This window comes from Pristiophorus japonicus, chromosome 8 (genome assembly GCF_044704955.1).
Source record: "Pristiophorus japonicus isolate sPriJap1 chromosome 8, sPriJap1.hap1, whole genome shotgun sequence".
NCBI classification, from domain to species: domain Eukaryota; kingdom Metazoa; phylum Chordata; class Chondrichthyes; family Pristiophoridae; genus Pristiophorus; species Pristiophorus japonicus.
Window position 1 is genome coordinate 170,169,365 of NC_091984.1, and position 19,876 is coordinate 170,189,240.

General features: G+C 45.6%; 1 protein-coding gene across 3 annotated transcripts in view; it reads right to left on the bottom strand.

Annotated features, from left to right (window-relative positions):
* Positions 1 to 19,876, bottom strand: part of LOC139268813 (protein PML-like) — a 72,541-nt gene that overhangs the window by 17,830 nt on the left and 34,835 nt on the right. For 2 of the 3 annotated variants that reach the window (XM_070887528.1, XM_070887526.1), the window contains exon 5: positions 18,555 to 18,630. The exons of the other annotated variant lie outside the window; for it this stretch is intronic. In XM_070887528.1, coding sequence (XP_070743629.1) covers positions 18,555 to 18,630 — 76 coding nt within the window. The remainder of the gene's footprint in view (positions 1 to 18,554; positions 18,631 to 19,876) is intronic. 3 annotated transcript variants of the gene reach the window in all.

Sequence of the window (19,876 nt, forward strand, 5' to 3'; positions counted from 1 at the left end):
GTCAATGCATCCGTTATTTCCAAGGCCACCTCCTTAAGTACTCTGGGAAGCAGACCATCAGGCTCTGGGGATTTATCGACCTTCAATCCCATCAATTTCCCCCAAACAATTTCCCGACTAAAAAGGATTTTGTTAGTTCCTCCTTCTTACTAGACCCTCTGACCCCTTTTCTATCCGGAAGGTTGTTTGTGTCCTCCTTAGTGAATACCGAACTTAAAGAAGGGTGACTTTGAAGGTATGAGACGTGAATTGGCTCGGATAGATTGGCGAATGATACTTAAGGGGTTGACTGTGGATGGGCAATGGCAGACATTTAGAGACCGCATGGATGAACTACAACAATTGTACATCCCTGTCTGGCGTAAAAATAAAAAAGGGAGGGTGGCTCAACCGTGGCTATCAAGGGAAATCAGGGATAGTATTAAAGTTAAGGAAGTGGCAGAAATAACGGCGAACCCAGGGACTGGGAGAAATTTAGAACTCAGCAAAGGAGGACAAAGAGTTTGATTAGGGCAGGGAAAATAGAGTAGGAGAGGAAGCTTGCAGGGAACATTAAAATGGTCTGCAAAAGCTTCTATCGATATGTAAAGTACTTGTTCAATTGGTCTGCCATTTCTTTGTTCCCAGTTACGACTTCCCCTGATTCTGACTGCAGGGGACCTACGTTTGTCTTTACTAACCTTTTTCTCTTTACATATCTATAGAAGCTTTTGCAGTCCATTTTAATGTTCCCTGCAAGCTTCCTCTCGTACTCTATTTTCCTTGCCCTAATCAAACTCTTTGTCCTCCTTTGCTGAGTTCTAAATTTCTCCCAGTCCCCGGGTTCGCCGCTATTTCTGGCCAATTTGTATGCCACTTCCTTGGCTTTAATACTATCCCTGATTTCCCTTGATAGCCACGGTTGAGCCACCTTCCCTTTTTTATTTTTACGCCAGACAGGGATGTACAATTGTTGTAGTTCATCCATGCGGTCTCTAAATGTCTGCCATTGCCCATCCACTGTCAACCCCTTAAGTATCATTCGGCAATCTATCCGAGCCAATTCACGTCTCATACCTTCAAAGTCACCCTTCTTTAAGTTCTGGACCATGGTCTCTGAATTAACTGTTTCACTCTCCATCCTAATGTAGAATTCCACCATATTATGGTCACTCTTCCCCAAGGGGCCTCGCACAACGAGATTGCTAATTAATCCTCTCTCATTATACAACACCCAGTCTAAGATGGCCTCCCCCCTAGTTGGTTCCTCGACATAGTGGTCTAGAAAACCATCCCTTATGCACTCCAGGAAACCCTCCTCCACCGTATTGTTTCTGGTTTGGTTAGCCCAATCTATATGCATATTAAAGTCACCAATGATAACTGCTGCACCTTTATTGCATGCACCCCTAATTTCCTGTTTGATGCCCTCCCCAACATCACTACTACTGTTTGGAGGTCTATACACAACTCCCACTAGCGTTTTCTGCCTCTTGGTATTCCGTAGCTCCACCCATAACGATTCCACATCATCCCAGCTAATGTCTTTTCTTACAATTGCATTCATTTCCTTTTTAACGAGCAACGCCACCCTGCCTCCTTTTCCTTTCTGTCTATCCTTCCTAAATGTTGACTACCCCTGGATGTTGAGTTCACAGCCTTGGTCACCCTGGAGCCATGTCTCCGTGATGCCAACCACATCATATCCATTAACTGCTATCTGCAATTAATTCGTCCACCTTATTCCGAATACTCCTCGCATTGAGGCACAGAGCCTTCTGGCTTGTCTTTTCAACACACTTAGACTCTTTAGAATTTTGCTGAAAAGTGGCCATTTTTGTTTTTTGCTTTGAGTTTCTCTGCCCTCCACTTTTACTCATCTCTTTTCTGTCTTTTGCTTCTGTCTCCATTTTGTTTCCCTCTGTCTCCCTGCATTGGTTCACATCCTCCTGCCATATTAGTTTAACTCCTCCCCAACAGCACTAGCAAACACTCCTCCGAGGACATTGGTTCCAATCCTGCCCAGGTGCAGACCGTCTGGTTTGTACTGGTCCCACTTCCCCCAGAACCAGGAATTTGAATCCCTCCCTGCTGCACCACTGCTAAAGCCATGTATTCATCTGAGCTATCCTGCGATTCCTATTCTGACTAGCACGTGGCACTGGTAACAATCCCGAGATTACTACTTTTGAGGTCCTACTTTTTAATTTAGCTCCTAGCTCCTTAAACTCATCTCGTAGGACCTCATCCTGTTTTTTACCTATATCGTTGGTACCAATGTGCATCACAACAACTGGCTGTTCACCCTCCATTTTCAGAATGTCCTGCACCCGCTCCGAGACATCCTTGACCCTTGCACCAGGGAGGCAACATACCATCCTGGAGTCTAGGTTGTGGCCGCAGAAACGCCTATCTATTCCCCTTACAATCGAATCCCCTATCACTATCGCTCTCCCACTCTTTTTCCTGCCCTCCTGTGCAACAGAGCCAGCCACGGTGCCATGAACTCGTCCACACAGGGTCCTTACTCCCTGTGTGGACGAGAGCAGGGACTGCAGGGAGGATGAGCAAACTGACCACAGCACCGTGGTACAGGGAGCCATTCAGGCGGGGGGAGTAAAAAGAAACGTTGTAGTGGTAGGGGACAGTATCATTAGGGGAATTGATACTGTTCTCTGCAGCCGAGAGCGTGAGTCCCGAAGGCTGTGTTGCCTGCCTGGTGCCAGGGTTAAGGACATCTCCTCAGGGCTGGAGAGGAACTTGGAGTGGGAGGGGGAAGATCCAGTTGTTGTGGTCCATGTGGGTACCAACGACATAGGTAGGACAAAGAAAGAGGTTCTGCTGAGGGAGTATGAGCAGCTAGGGGCTAAATTAAAAAGCAGAACCACAAAGGTAATAATCTCTGGATTACTACCCGAGCCACGAGCAAATTTGCATCGGTCAATAACATCAGAGAGATAAATGCGTGGCTCAAAGGCTGGTGTGGGAGAAAGGGATTTCAATTCATGGGGCACTGGCACCAGTACTGGGGTAAGAAGGAGCTGTTCCGTTGGGACGAGCTCCACTTGAACCAGGTTGGAACCAGTGTCCTGACAAATCGAATAACTAGGGCAGTAGATAGGGCTTTAAACTAAATATTGGGGAGTGGGGGTGGGGGCGGGGGGCGGGCGGGAGGGGGAGAGTTCAGGTGAGGGGAAATTTAAAAAGTCAAAAAGTCAAAGAGAAAGGACAAGGCAACAGTGTGAAAGGAAGGGACAGAACGTAGAAACATAGGAGTGCACCAGCAATTAAGAGTCAGAGTCGGGAAAAATGGTAAAAAGACAAATTAAAAGCTCTTTATCTGAATGCACGCAGCATTCGTAACAAGATAGATGAGTTGACGGCACAAATAGATATAAATGGGTATGATCTGATAGACATTACAGAGACGTGGTTGCAAGGTGACCAAGGCTGGGAGATGAATATTATGGGGCGTTTGCCATTTCGGAAGGATAAACAGAAAGGAAAAGGAGGTAGGGTAGCTCTGATAATAAAGGATGAGATTGTGCATTAGTGATAAATGATATTGGCTCAGAAGATCAAGATGTTGAATCAGTTTGGGTGGAGATAAGAAATAATAAGGGAAAGAAGTCACTGGTGGGAGTGGTCTGTAGGCCCCCAAACAGGAGCTACACTGTAGGACAGAGTATAAATGAAGCAATAATGGAGGTTTGTAACAAAGGTACTGCAATAATCATGGGCGATTTTAATCTTCATATAGATTGGACAAATCAAATTGGTCAAGGTAGTCTTGAGGACGAGTTCACAGAGTGTATTCGGGATGGTTTCTTGGAACAATACGTTGTGGAACCAACCAGGGAGCAGGCTATTTTCGATCTGGTAATGTGTAATGAGATAGGAATAATTAATGATCTCATAGTAAAGGATCCTCTAGGGAAGAGTGATCATAGCATGTTAGAATTTCAAATGCAGTTTGAGGCTGAGAAATTTGGATCTCAAATTAGTGTCCTGAACTTAAATAAAGGCAATTACAAAGGTATGAAGACAGAGTTGGCTAAAGTGGACTGGGAAAATAGATTACAGGCTAAGACGGTAGATAAGCAGTGGCTGACATTTAAGGAGATATTTCATAACTCTCAGCAAAGATTTATTCCAGTGAGAAATCTCTAAAAGAAGGATGAACCATCCGTGGCAAACTAAGGAAGTTAAGGATGGTATCAAATTGAAAACAAAGGCATACAATGGTGCCAAGATTCGTGGTGGACCAGAGGATTGGGACATTTTTAGAAGCCAGCAAAGGACGCCTAAAAAAATAAAGAGGGAAAAGATAGATTATGAGAATAAATTAGCAAGAAATTTAAAAACAGACAGTAAGAGTTTCTCCAGGTATATAAAAAGGAAGAGAGTAGCTAAAATAAACGTTGGTCCCTTAGAGGATGAGACTGGGGAATTAATAATGGGAAACAGGGAAATGTCAGAGACTTTGAACAAATATTTTGTATCGGTCTTCACGGTAGAAGACACTAAAAGCCATCCCAATAATAGATAATCAAGGAGCTATAGGGAGGGAGGAACTTAAAACAATCACTATCACTAAAGAAGTAGTACTCGGTAAAATAATGGGATTAAAGGTGGACAAGTCCCCTGGACCTGATGGTTTACATCCTTGGGTCTTAACAGAAGTGGCTGCAGAGATAGTGGATACATTGGTTGTAATCTACCAAAATTCCCTGGAGTCTGGAGAGGTTCCAGCAGATTGGAAAACTGCAAATGTAACGCCCCTATTTAAAAAAGGAGACAGAAAGCAGGAAACTATAAACCAGTTAGTCCAACATCTGTGGTTGAGAAAATGCTGGAGTCCATTATTAAGGAAGTAGCGGGTCATTTGGAAAAGCACAATTCAATCCAGCAGATTCAGCATGGATTTATGAAAGGAAAATCGTGTTTGACAAATTTGCTAGAGTTCTTTGAGGATGAAACGAGCAAGGTGGATAAAGGGGAACCAGTAAATGTAATGTATTTGTATTTCCAGAGGCATTCGATAAGGTGCCACATAAGAGGTTACCGCACAAGATAAGAGCTCATGGGGTTGGGGGTAATATATTAGCATGGATAGAGGATTGGCTAACAGAAAACAGAGAGTCGGGATAAATGGGTCATATTCCGGTTGGCAAACAGTAACTAGTGGGGTGCCACAGGGATCAGTGCTGGGGCCTCAACTATTTACAATCTATATTAATGACTTGGTTGAGGGGACCGAGTGTAATGTAGCCAAATTTGCTGATGATGCAAAGATAGGTGGGAAAGCAAGTTGTGAGGAGAATATAAAGAATCTGTAAAGGGATATAGATACGTTAAGTGAGTGGGCACACATTTGGCAGATGGAGTATAATGTGGGAAAATGTGAGATCCACTTTGGTAGGAAAAATAAAAAAGCAAATTATTATTTAAATGGAGACAGATGACAAAATGCTGCGGTACAGAGGGATCTGGGGGTCCTTGTCCTATTCAGTTCGGTAAAACATGTTGTTGCTGATCTTTCCCCGGCAGCCTCCTTCAGAAACCACTGGTTTGGCTGATTCAGCCCCAAGAAAACTGCACTGCGCTCAGTCCTGATCGAATATGGGAAAGGGGCCTGGAGCAGGTGTAAGGGCCTGGATTTACAGAGGGAATAGGCCGAACGCTGATTTCAACGTAGCATGTGGCGCTTGCCCGGCACAGAATATGTGCATGCATGCTGATGCTTATTGGTCCCTCAGCAACCGGGCACTGTATGGTCCAACTTCTGGGCCAGAGTTCTTTAAGGAACTGACAGATACTGTGCATGGGGAGGAATTGCAATGATTGTGGTGTACAAGGACTTTCAGAAAGTCTTTGACAAGGTAACACACAAGAGACTATTGGAGAAGATTAAATGTATGGAATTCGGGGAAGAGTAGCAAACTGGATTAAAAACTAGGCAGAAACAGGGAAGAAGGAGTTGCAGGCAGTTCTTCAGAGTGCATGGAAGTGGCGTGTCTCAGGTTTCTGATGTGGGACCACTTCTGTTCATTGTCTACATCAATGATTTGGATAGAGGGTTTAGTGGGAGTGATGTCCAGACTTCCAGGTGATACTAAAATATGATGCACAGTAAATAATTCTGAAGACTAATGGATATGGATAAGATGGTGAAATGGGCAATGTTGTATTCATACTCTCTTTGTTGTCACAGCTCACTGGGTGAGCATTAGGACCCAGCGGGAGCCTTTCACAGTTGCTGTATTCATGCTGGTTCATGCTGGTTTGGGACACCATTTTGGGTTCTATAAAAGCACAGTTAAGTTACTTTACTCCTGGCTCAGTTTGTCAGTTATTTATGTGTACACAACAGGCAACAAATTGGCAGATGGAATTCAGTGTCAGTAAACATGAGGGGATTCATTTAGGTAAAATAAATGAACTACAGGTACAAGTATATTTTGAAGAGGAGCTAGTTGATATGGAAGATCAGAAAGTAGAGGGGAGATCTAAAATAGGAAATAAGAAGGGCAAAAACAGAGTGTATGAGAATAGATTCGTGGCTATCATAAAAGTGACCCCAAAAGTCTTTTATAGACATGCATAATAAAAGGGTTGTCAAAGGAAGGGTGGGGCCGGTGAGGGACAAAAAAGATCTTCTTGTGGAGGCAGAGGGTATGGCCGAAGTACTAAATGAGTAATTTGCACCTGTCTTCACCAGAGAAGACTATGTCACAGTAAAGGAGGAGACAGTAGCGATATTGGATAGGATAAAAATAGATAAAGAGGAGGTATGCTGGGCAGTGCAGAAAGTAGAAAAGTTACCCAGGCGAGATGAGACACACCCTCGATGACTGAGGGAAGGGTGGAAATTGCAGAGGCTCTGGTCACAATCTTATAATACTTCCTCGATGTGGGGCTGGTTCCGGAGGACTGGAGGAGAGCAAATATTGCACCCCTGTGGAGAAGGATAAACCCAGACATTACAGGCCAGTCAGCCCAATGTCGTTGGTGGGGAAAGTATTAGAGACAATAATCCAGGACAAAGTTAATTAACAGTTGGAAAAGTATGGGCTAATAAATTAAAGTCAGCATGGATCTGTTAAAGGCAAATTGTGGTTGACTAACTTGATTGAGCTGTTTGATGACATAACGGAGAGGGTTGATATTGTGTATATGGACTTTCAAAAGGTCTTTCATAAAATACCACATAATAGATTTGTTAGCAAAATTAAATCCCATGAGATTAAATGGAATTGGTGGCACAGGTACAAAATTGGCTAATGGATAGAAAGCAGAGAGCAGTATTGAACGGGTGTTTTTCAGACTGGAGGGAAGTAGAGAGTGGTGTTCCCCAGGGGTTGGTATTGGGACCACTGCTCTTTCTGATATTTATTAATGACCCGGAGTTGTGTATACAGGGCATCATTTCAAAATTTGCATTTGACACAAAACTCGGAAATGTCGTAAATAACGTTGGGGATTAAAAACAGGCTTCAGGAGGAGGTAGACGTTGAAAGATTATTCCATGACATGTTAAACCTGTATTGGATATGTATTTTGTGAAAGGGGGTGACTGCTGCAATTGACCGGAAGCTGCACAGAAGCATACTGTGTACTCCGAGAACTGCAAGCAAGATGTTTCTGCATTTTTAAAACAAGCCGCTAACGAGCCCACTTCCTTCCTGGCTTTTAAAATGTTTTAACCAGCCCGCTCCCGTGACGGGCCGGAAGCGAGTATGCGTAGAACGCTTCTACACAGCTTGCGGTTCACCTTGATTTACTGTACAGCACGTATTTTTGATATGTGACTTTTACAGTTCTTTATATCATCACCTTTTTCACGATAATCTAACAAGTATACAGCAGTCTTTGAAACTTAAGATTCGTCAAACTTTGCACAACTGTGAGAAAAAGAAGCAATTAACACAGTGTGAGAATCAGATAACTGGTCTTGGGACTTGGGACACTGGGGGGAAAATTCTTTAAGGTCCATTGCCGTCTCAAATGGGGTGTTAAGCCCTTTCCGCCTGGCGTTGGGGCTGACCCATCCGCATATGCCCCGGAGCCGGGGGGAACGGGTTTCCGCCGCGCCCCGTGTTTCCGCCCTGCACCCCACCCCCGACCCCTTACTGCCCGGTGGAGGATATTGCCCCACGGGAGTGGGACAGCACCGCTTGGTACCCCCGACAGCTTTGTGCGGCGGGAAGCTGCCCATGGCTGGCACGGGTGATATCATTCTTGCTCTGTACTGTAAACTACTGCTAAGGCACCTACAAGTGCTGACCTTTGTGTAATACCTAATAAAATAGCACTGTACCATATTGGAGTCACGTCAAACAATTGCAAAAGGGAGCAAAAACCCTGACAACAGATTGGTGAAATGGGCAGACATGTGGCAGATGAAATTTAACGCGGAGAATTGCGAAGTGATACATTTTGGAAGGTTGAATGAGGAGAGGCAATATGAACTAAACTGCACAAGATAAAAGTTCACAGGGCTGGGATGCCTCAGCAGTAGTTTATAGTACAGAGTGAAAATGATATCACCTGTACTATCCTGGGTGGAGTTTGTGACCTCTTGACAGGAATCTTGGGGAGTCTTCCTCCCCACCGAGGGTCTTTTCCACCTCACCCCGGATAGAGGATGGGCTAACTAACAGAAAACAGAGAGTCGGGATAAATGTATCATTTTCCGGTTGGCAAATGGTAACTAGTGGGGTGCCGCAGGGATCGGTGCTGGGTCCTCAACTATTTACAATTTATATTAATGACTTGGATGAAGGGACCGAGTGTAATGTAGCCAAGTTTGCTGATGATACAACAATTGGTAGGAAAGCAAATTGTGAGGAAGACACAAATAATTTGCAAAGGGAGAAAGACAGGCTAAGTGAGTGGGCACACATTTGGCAGATGGAGTAAAATGTGGGAAAATGTGAGGTTATCCACTTTGGCAGAAATAATAGAAAAGCAAATTATAATTTAAATGGAGAAAAATTGCAAAGTGCTGCAGTACAAAGGGACCTGGGGGCCTTGTGCATGAAACACAAAAAGTCAGTATGCAGGTACAGCAAGTAATCAGGAAGGCAAATGGAATGTTGGCCTTTATTGCAAGGGGGATAGAGTATAAAAGCAGAGAAGTCCTGCTACAACTGTACAGGGTAGTGATAAGGCCACACCTGGAGTACTGCGTACAGTTTTGGTCTCCGTATATAAGGAAGAATATAACTGCATTGGAGGCTGTTCAGAGAAGGTTTACTCGGTTGATTCCGGAGATGAGTGGATTGACTTATGAAGATAGGTTGAGTAGGTTGTGCCTATACTCATTGGAGTTCAGAAGAATCAGAGGTGATCTTATCGAAAAATATAAGATAATGAGGGGGCTCGACAAGGTGGATGCAGAGAGGATATTTCCACTCATAGGAGAATCCAGAACTAGGGGACATAGTCTCAGAATAAGGGGCTGCTCATTTAAAACTGAGATGAGGAGGAATTTCTTCTCTCTGAGGGTTGTAAATCTGTGGAATTCTCTGCCCCAGAGAGCTGTGGAGGTTTGAGATAGACAGACTTTTGAGCGATAAGGGAGTAAAGGGCTATGGGGAGCAGGCGGGGAAGTGGAGCTGAGACCATGATCAGATCAGCCATGGTCTTATTGAATGGCGGAGCAGGCTCGAGGGGCCAAATGGCCTACTCCTGCTCCTATTATTTCTTCTGTTCTTAAACTGTACAATTTTAAAAGGGGTACAGGAGCAGAGAGACCTGGGGGTGTATGTACAAACATCTTTGAAGGGGGCAGGACAAGTTGAGAAGGCCGTTAAAAAAATCATATGGGATCCTGGGCTTTATTAATAGAGGCAGAGAGCACAAAAGCAAGGAAGTTATGATAAGCCTTTCTAAAACATTGGTTAGGCCTCAGCTGGAGCACTGGGGGCGAAATTGCCCTGTACCCCGATTGGGGGTGGTAAGCTGCTGGGGCTGGGTCTTCATAGAAATATAGAAAAATAGGTGCAGGAGTAGGCCATTCGGCCCTTTGAGCCTGCACCACCATTCAATAGATCATGGCTGATCATTCCCTCAGTACCACTTTCCTGCTTTCTCTCCATACCCCTTGATCCCTTAAGCCATAAGGGCCATATCTAACTCCCTCTTGAATACATCGAACGAACTGGCATCAACAACTCTCTGCGGTAGAGAATTCCACAGGTTAACAACTCTCTGAGTCAAGAAGTTTCTCCTCATCTCGGTCCTAAATGGCTTACAACTTATCCTTAGACTGTGACCCTGGTTCTGTACTTCCCCAACATCAGGAACATTCTTCCTGCATCTAATCTGTCCAGAATTTTATATGTTTCTATGAGATCCCCTCTCATTCTTCTAAACTCCAATGAATACAGGCCCAGTCGATCCAGTCTCTCCTCATATGTCAGTCCTGCCATCCCGGGAATCAGTCTGATGAACCTTCGCTGCACTCCCTCAGTAGCAAGAACGTCCTTCCTCAGATTAGGAGACCAAAACTGTACACAATATTCCAGACCCTGTACAACTGCAGTAAGACCTCCCTGCTCCTATACTCAAATCCCCTAGCAATGAAGGCCAACATGCCATTTGCCTTCTTCACCGCCTGCTGTACCTGCATGCCAACTTTCAATGACTGATGTACCATGACACCCAGGTCTTGTTGCACCCCACCTTTTCCTAATCTGCCGCCATTCAGATAACATTCTGCCCTCGTGTTTTTGCCACCAAAGTGGATAACCTCACATTTATCCACATTATACTGCATCTGCCATGCATTTGCCCACTCACCTAACCTGTCCAAGTCACCCTGCAGCATCTTACCTCCTCCTCGCAGCTCACACCGCCACCCAGCTTAGTGTCATCTGCAAACTTGGAGATATTACACTCAATTCCTTCATCTAAATTATTGATGTATATTGTAAATAGCTGGGGTCCCAGCACTGAGTCCTGCAGCACCCCACTAGTCATTGCCTGCCATTCTGAAAATGATCCGTTTATCCCGACTCTCTGCTTCCTGTCTGCTAACCAGTTCTCTATCCATGTCAATACATTACCCCCAATACCATGTGCTTTAATTTTGCACACCGATCTCTTGTGTGTGACCTTGTCAAAAGCCTTTTGAAAGTCCAAATACACCACATCCACTGGTTCTTCCTTATCCACTCTACTAGTTACACCCTCAAAAAATTCCAGAAGATTTGTCAAGCATGATTTCCCCTTCACAAATCCAGGCTGACTTGGACCGATCCTGTCACTGCTTTCCAGATGCGCTGCTATTACATCTTTAATAATTGATTCCAGCATTTTCCCCACCACTGATGTCAGGCTAACCAGTCTATAATTACTGTTTTCTCTCTCCCTTCTTTTTTAAAAAGTGGGGTTACATTAGCTACCCTCCAGTCCATAGGAACTGATCCAGAGTCAATAGACTGCTGGAAAATGATCACCAATGCATCCGCTATTTCTAGGGCCACTTCCTTAAGTACTCTGGGATGCAGATTATCATGCCCTGGGGATTTATCGGCCTTCAATTCCATCAATTTCCCTAACACAATTTCCTGACTAATAAGGATTTCTTTCAGTTCCTCCTTCTTACTAGACCCTTTATCCCCTAATATTTCTGGAAGGTTATTTGTGTCTTCCTTCGTGAAGACAGAACCGAAGTATTTGTTCAATTGGTCTGCCATTTCTTTGTTCCCCATTATAAATTCACCTGATTCTGACTGCAAGGGACCTACGTTTGTCTTCACTAATCTTTTTCTCTTCACGTACCGTATATACTCGCGTATCATGCGACTTTTGAAGACCTAAATTGTAACCTAAATTTGGGGGGGTCGCATGATACGCGAGATACAAAATTTGCGGGTGTGAAGTGCTGGCCAAGATTAGGCTGTTAGGCTGTTAAGCAGACTGTATCCACGCTGAATCTCGGCAGGTATCTCCTGGGCTGGATTGCAGCCTCTATTGTCACTTGTATTGTATCTTTGCTGTGGTCTAGAGATCGCCACCCACAACTCCCTCTGAAGTTTGCTGCATTATTAGAGGCTCCATCTATCTCAGCCCATGCTTCTTTTACCCGCAAACACAGTAGAGGCTGTGGCTGAACGACGCTAGTCAAGCCAGCTGGAATGATTGCTATATCGGTGTTCGATTCGCAAACAGCTTTCACAGCAGAATCCACTCGATGTTTCATGATTTGGTTGTTAAGGTCTGTATTCGATCGCTGTTATGTGTTAGGGTACTTGTTACGTGTTGGGTACTTGTTAAACTTGTTTGAAAGCCTAGCCTAGTGGCATCTGGTATCTCAAAAAAGTGACTTGCATGATACATGAGATATATGATAAAATCATGTTTTGGGGACGAAAATTTAGGGGTCGCATGATACGCGAGTATATACGGTATCTATAGAAGCTTTTGCAGTCAGTTTTTATGTTCCCAGCAAGCTTCCTCTCATACTCTATTTCCCCCCTTCCTAATTAAACCCTTTGTCCTCCTCTGCTGAATTCTAAATTTCTCCCAGTCCTCAGGTTTGCTGCTTTTTCTGGCCAATTTATATGCCTCTTCCTTGGATTTAACACTATCCTTAATTTCCTTTGTTAGCCACGGTTGAGCCACCTTCCTCATTTTATTTTTACTCCAGACAGACATGTACAATTGTTGAAGTTCATCCATGTGATCTTTAAATGTTTGCCATTGCCTATCCACCGTCAACCCTTTAAGTATCATTCGCCAGTTTATTCTAGCCAGTTCATGTCTCATACCATCGAAGTTACCTTTCCTTATGTTGAGGACCCTAGTCTCTGAATTAAGTGTGTCACTCTCCAACTTAATAAAGAATTCTACCATATTATGGTCACACCGGCCGCTGAATTGGGCTTACCGCCCTCCAAAGGAATTGCACGCTCCACTTCCTGTAGGGGCGGGATCAGCGGTGCTGACGGGGCGAGTAGTGTAGTGCTACGTGGATGGTCCGCAGAACGCTGCACAACTCGCCCCGTCCTGCGTCCTGTCAGCAACCCCCCCCCCCCGGGGCACCAACGGGCCTCTGAAAAAGGGGCAACTTCACTCCCAGTGTGTTGAATTCTGGGATCCACTTTAGGAAGGACGTCAAGGCCTTGGAGAGGGAGCAGAAGAGATTTACTAGAATGATTCCAGGGACGAGGGACTTCAGTTATGTGGAAAGACTGGAGAAGCTGGGATTGTTCTGCTTACAGCAGAGAAGGTTAAGAGGAAATTTGATAGAGCTATTCAAAATCATGAAGGGTTTGATCGAGTAAATAAGGAGAAACTGTTTCCAATGGCTGAAGGTATCCAGAGGGTACAGATTTAAGGTGATTGGCAATGAACCAGAGGTGATATAAGGAAACATTTTTCTAATCAGTGAGTTGTTATGATAGTAAAAAGGAGGTAGAGGAGGTACTGGATGGGATAAGAATTGATAAAGGTGAGGTAGTAGAAATGCTGGCTGTATTTAAAGTGGATAAGTCTCCAGGACCAGATGAGATGCATCCTAGGATGCTGAGGGAAACATAGAAACATAGAAAAATAGGTGCAGGAGGCCATTCGGCCCTTCGAGCCTGCACCACCATTCAATAAGAGCATGGCTGATCATTCACCTCAGTACCCCTTTCCTGCTTTCTCTCCATACTCTTGATCCCTTTAGCCGTAAGGGCCATATCTAACTCCCCCTTAAATATATCCAATGAACTGGCATCAACAACTCTCTGCAGTAGGGAATTTCACAGGTTAACAACCCCCTGAGTGAAGAAGTTTCTTCTCATCTCAGTCTTAAATGGCTTACTCCTTATCCTTAGATTATGTCCCCTGGTTCTGGACTTCCCCAACATCGGGAACATTCTTCCTGCATCTAACCTGTCCAGTCCCGTCAGAGTTTTATATGTTTCTATGAGATCCCCTCTCATCCTTCTAAACTCCAGTGTATAAAGGCCCAGTCGATCCAGTCTCTCCTCTTTTGTCAGTCCTGCCAACCCAGGAATCAGTCTGGTGAACCTTCGCTGCACTCCCTCAATAGCAAGAACGTCCTTCCTCAGATTAGGAAACCAAAACTGAACACAATATTCCAGGTGAGGCCTCACCAAGGCCCTGTACAACTGCAGTAAGATCTCCTTAACAGGAGGTAACAGGAAGTGAAGGAAGAAATCACGTCGGTACTGACCATAATCTTCGGATCCTCCTTAGAAACAGGGGTGGTGACAGAGGATTTGTTCAAAAAGGGGTGTAAGGATAAACCCAGCAACTACAGGTCAGTCAGTTTAACCTCGGTGGTAGGGAAGCTTTTAGAAACAATAATCAGCGACAAAGTTAACAGTCACTTGGACAAGTATGGATTAATTAAGGAAAGCCAGCATGGATTTGTTCAAGGCAAATTGTGCTTAACTAATTTGATTGAGTTTTTTGATGAGGTAACAGAGAGGGTTGATGAGGGCAATGCAGTTGACGTGGTATACATGGACTTCCAAAAGGCGTGTGACAAAGTGCCATATGATAGGCTTACCAGCAAGGGTGAAGCCCATGGAATAAAAGGGACAGTGGCAGCATGGATACGAAATTGGCCAAGTGACAGGAAACAGAGAGTAGTGGTGAACGGTTGTTTTTCAGACTGGAGGAAGGTATATTGTGGTGTTCCCCAGGGGTCGGTTCTAGGACCACTGCTTTTCTTGATATATATTAATGACCTGGATGTGGGTGTACGGAGCACTATTTCAAAATTTGCAGATGACACAAAACTTGGAAGTATAATGAACAGTGAGGAGGCTAGTGATAGACTTCAAAAGGACATCGACAGGCTGGTGGAACGTGACAGATGAAATTTAACACAAAAGTGCAAAGTGATACATTTTGGTAGAAAGTATGAGGAGAGGAAATATAAACTAAAGGGTACAATCCTGAAGAGGGTGCATGATCAGAGAGACCTGGGGTATGTGTGTATAAATCACTGAAGGTGGTAGGGCAGGTTGAGAAGCAGTTAAAATAGTTTATGGGATCCTAGCTTCATAAATAGAGGCGTAGAGTACAAAAGTGTGGAAATGATGATGAACCTGTATAAAACACTGGTTCGGCCTCAACTGGAGTATTGTGTCCAATTCTGGGCACCGCACTTTCGGAAGGATGTGAAGGCCTTAGAGAGGGTGCAGAAAAAATTTACGGAAATTATTCCAGGGATGAGGGGCTTCAGTTATGTGGAGATACCGGAGAAGCTGAGGTTGTTCTCCATAGAGCAGAGAAGGTTGAGAGGTGTTCAACATCATGAGTGGTCTGGACAGAGTATTTAGAGAGAAACTGTTCCCATTGACAGAAGGGTTGAGAACCAGAGGACACAGATTTAAGGTGATTGGCAGAAGAACCAAAGGAGACATAAGAAGAAACGTTTTTACGCAGCGCGTGGTTAGGATCTGGAATGCACGGCCTGAGAGGGTGGTAGAGGCAGACTCAATCGTAATTTTCAAAAGTGAATTAGATAAACACTTGAAGGGAAAAAAAAATTACAGAGCTACGGCGAAAAACAGGGGAATGGGACTTATTGGATATGCTACCAAAGAGCCGGCACAGGCATGATGGGCCGAATATCCTCCTACTGTGTGGATCATTCTCTGATTTGTATGATGTTGTGAACAGGAGGATTTGGAGTGCAGCTTCACAAGACATTCAAAGCATAACCTCCAGTAGATAAGCCATAAACAAAGCTAACAGGATCCTGGGCTTTATGGCAAGAGGCACAGAATATAAACGTGGAGTTGTGATGGTGAATCTCTCTAAAACCTCAGTAAGACCACAGTTGGCGTACTGTGTGCCATTTTGGGCTCCACTCTAGGATGCTGGCTGGTATGAGAAAATACAAATGTGAAGAAAGACACAAAAACTGGGACTGTTTACATTAGGAGAGAGGAGATGACGGGATGATTTGATGAAGGTTTTTGAAATGATGAAGAGATGGGACAGGGGTGATAGAAACAGACTGTTTCTGGTGATTGTAGATTTAAGATTAAATGTAAGAGATTAGGACAGAGAGCCGGAGAAACGATTCCACACAGAGGGTTGCGAGACTGTGGAATGCACTACTAGAGCAGTGCCTGAGTCTGAAACCATGTTAACTTTGAAGAATGGGTTAGATAGGAGGGTGAAGGTAAAGGGAGTAAAGGGATATGGGAACAGGGCAGGTACATGGGGTTAGAAGTACTGTTATTATTGAGGATAAGCATCAATACAATGGGCCTGGTTTTCTGCGCTGTAATTTCAAAATGATTCCATGGTAATAACCTAAGACTAGGGATACGGTAGCACAGTGGTTATGTTACTGGACTAGTAATCCAGAGGCCTGGACTAATGATCTGGAGATGTGAGTTCAAATCCTACCATGGCAGCTGGGGAATTTAAATTTAGTTAATTAAATAAATCTGGAATGAAAAGCTGGTATCAGTAAAGGTGATCATGTAACTACCGGATTGTTGGAAAAACCCATCTGGTTCACTAATGTCCTTTAGGGAAGGAAATCTGTCGCCCTTACCCGGTCTGGCCGACATGTGACTCCAGACCCCTACAGCAATGTTGTTGACTCTTAACTGTACCAAATAACAATATTATACCAAACAGCTACAACAAAGTCAGCACTGTGGGAGTACCTTCACCACGCGGACTGCAGCGGTTCAAGGCGGCAGCTCACCACCGTCTTCACAAGGGCAATAAATGCCGGCCTTGCCAGCGATGCCCACATCCCATGAGCAAATTTTAAAAATATATAATTTGCAAAGGATTCCACAGTAGGTGGTCAGTCGGGGATCCATTTCACCTGCTCCCTGGCATCCAGCACCACGTCCAGTACGTCCTGCCATACCTGGCCACGGAAACATAGAGAATAGGAGCAGTAGGCCATTCGGCCCTTCGACTGTGCACCACCATTCAATATGATCATGGCTGATCCTGTATCTCAACACCATATTCCCCCTTTTTCCCCATACCCTTTCATGCCTTTTGTTTCTAGAAATCTATCGATCTCCCTCTTAAATATATTCAGTGACTTGGCCTCCACAGCCTTCTGTGGTAGAGAATTCCACAGGTTCACCACCCTCTGAGTGAAAACATTTCTCCTCATCTCGGTCCTAAATTTCCTTCCCCGTATCCTGAGACTGTGACCTCTTGCTCTAGACTTCCCAGCCTGGACAATCATCCTCCCCGCATCCAGTCTGTCCAACCCAGTCAAAATTTTATACGTTTCAATGAGATCCCCTCACAGTCTTCTAAACTCTAGTGAATACAGGCCTAGTTGACCCAATCTCTCCTCATAAGACAGTCCTGCCATCCCAGGAATCAGTCTGGTGAACCTTCGCTGCACTCCCTCTATGGCAAGTATGTCCTTTCTTAGGTAAGGAGACCAAAACTGCACACAATACTCCAGGTGCAGTCTCACCAGGGCCCTGGACAACGAATACGTCCTATACTTGGGTGAGGTATTCAAATTAGATGTTCATGACGAGAAAACTGCCAATATCACCTGGTGCGTTGCTGGCATCCAACATTGTTACAGCACCGGAGACTGGGTTTAAAATTTAAAGGGGCCATCTTGCAAGGTGGGGAAATCCAACCCCAGAATGTTTCTGATCTTCAATCAGCATCTCCAGTCACATTACACCAGGGCAGGGGCGGCCCAGCTGTGTGCCGACCCTCCACCTGAGCTGGGCCGCCAAGCAGCACCGGGAGTCCACCAGCATGTCAACAAACCTGGTCCACCGAAGCCAACGCCCAGCCCGATCGGTCGGCATTCAGCCTGTCCCAGCGTCAATCTGGCGGGACGCCCGATTTCTTTATAAGAACATAAGAATTAGGAGCAGGAGGAGGGCCATTTGGCCTCTCGAGTCTGCTCCGCCATTCAATAAGATCATGGCTGATCTGATCATGGACTCAGCTCCACTTCCCTTTAATGTGATACAGCGGTTTAGCAAGTGTGGCCCCCGGGGAGGAGCAGGTCAGGGAATGTGGGAAAACTCAGTCATACAGCACAAACGGAGGCCATTCGGCCCGTGGTGCCTGTGCTGGCTCCTTGAAAGCGCGATCCAATTAGTCCCACTCCCCTGCCCCTTCCCCATCGGCCAGCAAATATTTACTTTTTAAATACATATCCCATTCCCTTCCGAAAGTTACTATTGAATCTGCTTCCACCGCCCTTTCAGGCAACGCGTTCCAGATCATAACAACTTGTTGTGCAAATAAATTTATCTTCATCTACCCCCTGGCTTTTTTGTCAATTACCTTAAATCTGGTTAGCGACCCTTCTGCCAGTTTCTCGCTATCTAAACCCTTTATAATTCTGATCGTCCCTTAACTTTCTCTGCTCTAAGGAGAACAATTCCAGCTTCTCCACATAACTGAATTCCCTCATTCTCAGTACCATTTTGGTAAATCTCTTCATCAACCTGACTCTAACACTGTGACATCCTTCCAAAAGTGCAGTGCCCAGAATTGGACACAATACTCCAACTGAGGTCTAACCAAAAGTTGTCAAAAAGGAAAGAGATGCTTGCTGGGTGGTGGCACCTCGTTACCTGCTGGGAGGGTCTGGAGGTGAGCTGGGCCCTCTCGTGTCGAGGTCCTCTCCTGGTGGTGATGCGAAAGCTTGGCCTGCAAGCACAACAACAGTAGGGAATACTAGAGAGCGTCACAGTGACAGGAGTCCCTCCCTCCCTCCCCGGGCCAACACTTTACAAAGGTGCTAGCTGCTAAGGTGGCGGGACTAAGTTGGAGCAAAATGTACAATTGCGAAGTGACAGGCATTACGGGTCGTCGTCGAGTGTCCCATGACGGGTGTTACGGGTCGCCGTGGCGTGTCCTATGATGGGTGTTACGGGTCGCCGTGGCGTGTCCTATGACGGGCGTTACGGGTCGCCGTGGCGTGTCCTGTGACGGGTGTTACGGGTCGCTATGGCGTGTCCTGTGACGGGTGTTACGGGTCGCTATGGCGTGTCCTATGACGGGAGTTACGGGTCGCTATAGCGTGTCCTTTGACGGGTGTTACGGGTCGCCGTGGCCTGTCTTGTGATGGGCGTTACGGGTCGCCGTGGCGTGTCCTGTGACAGACGTTACGGGTTGCCGTGGCGTGTCCTGTGACGGACGTTACGGGTCGCCATGGCGTGTCTTGTGACGGGCATTACGGGTGGACGTGGCGTGTCCTGTGACGGACGTTACGGGTCGCTGTGGCGTGTCCTGTGACGGATGTTACGGGTCGCTGTGGCGTGTCCTGTGACGGACGTTACGGGTCGCCGTGGCGTGTCCTGTGACGGACGTTACGGGTCGCCATGGCGTGTCTTGTGACGGGCATTACGGGTCGCCGTGGCGTGTCCTGTGACGGACGTTACGGGTCGCTGTGGCGTGTCCTGTGACGGACGTTACGGGTCGCCGTGGCGTGTCCTGTGACGGGCATTACGGGTCGCCGTGGCGTGTCCTGTGCCTTGCACTGTGCTGCTTTGCAACGGGAAAAGAGACATCATCCTACATTTGCGAGGGGCAAGGGAGTATCAAATCCTGAGAGCCACACCTTCCAAGTGTCACCTGTGGCTCAGTGGGCAGTACTCTCTTGCCTCTGAGTCAGAAGGTTGTGGGTTCAAGTCCCACTCCAGGGACGTGAGCACAATATCCAGGTTGACGCTCCAGTGCAGTGCTGAGGGAATGCTGCATTGTTGGAGGTGCTGTCTTTCAGATGAAACGTTAAACTGAGGCCCTGTCTGCTCTCTCAGGTGGATGTAAAAGATCCCATTTCGAAGTTTTCCACAGTGTCCTGGCTAATATTTATCCCTCAACCAACATCGCTAAAACATTTATCTAATTTGTTACTTGTGAACAAATTGCTTGCTGTGTTGCTACCATAACA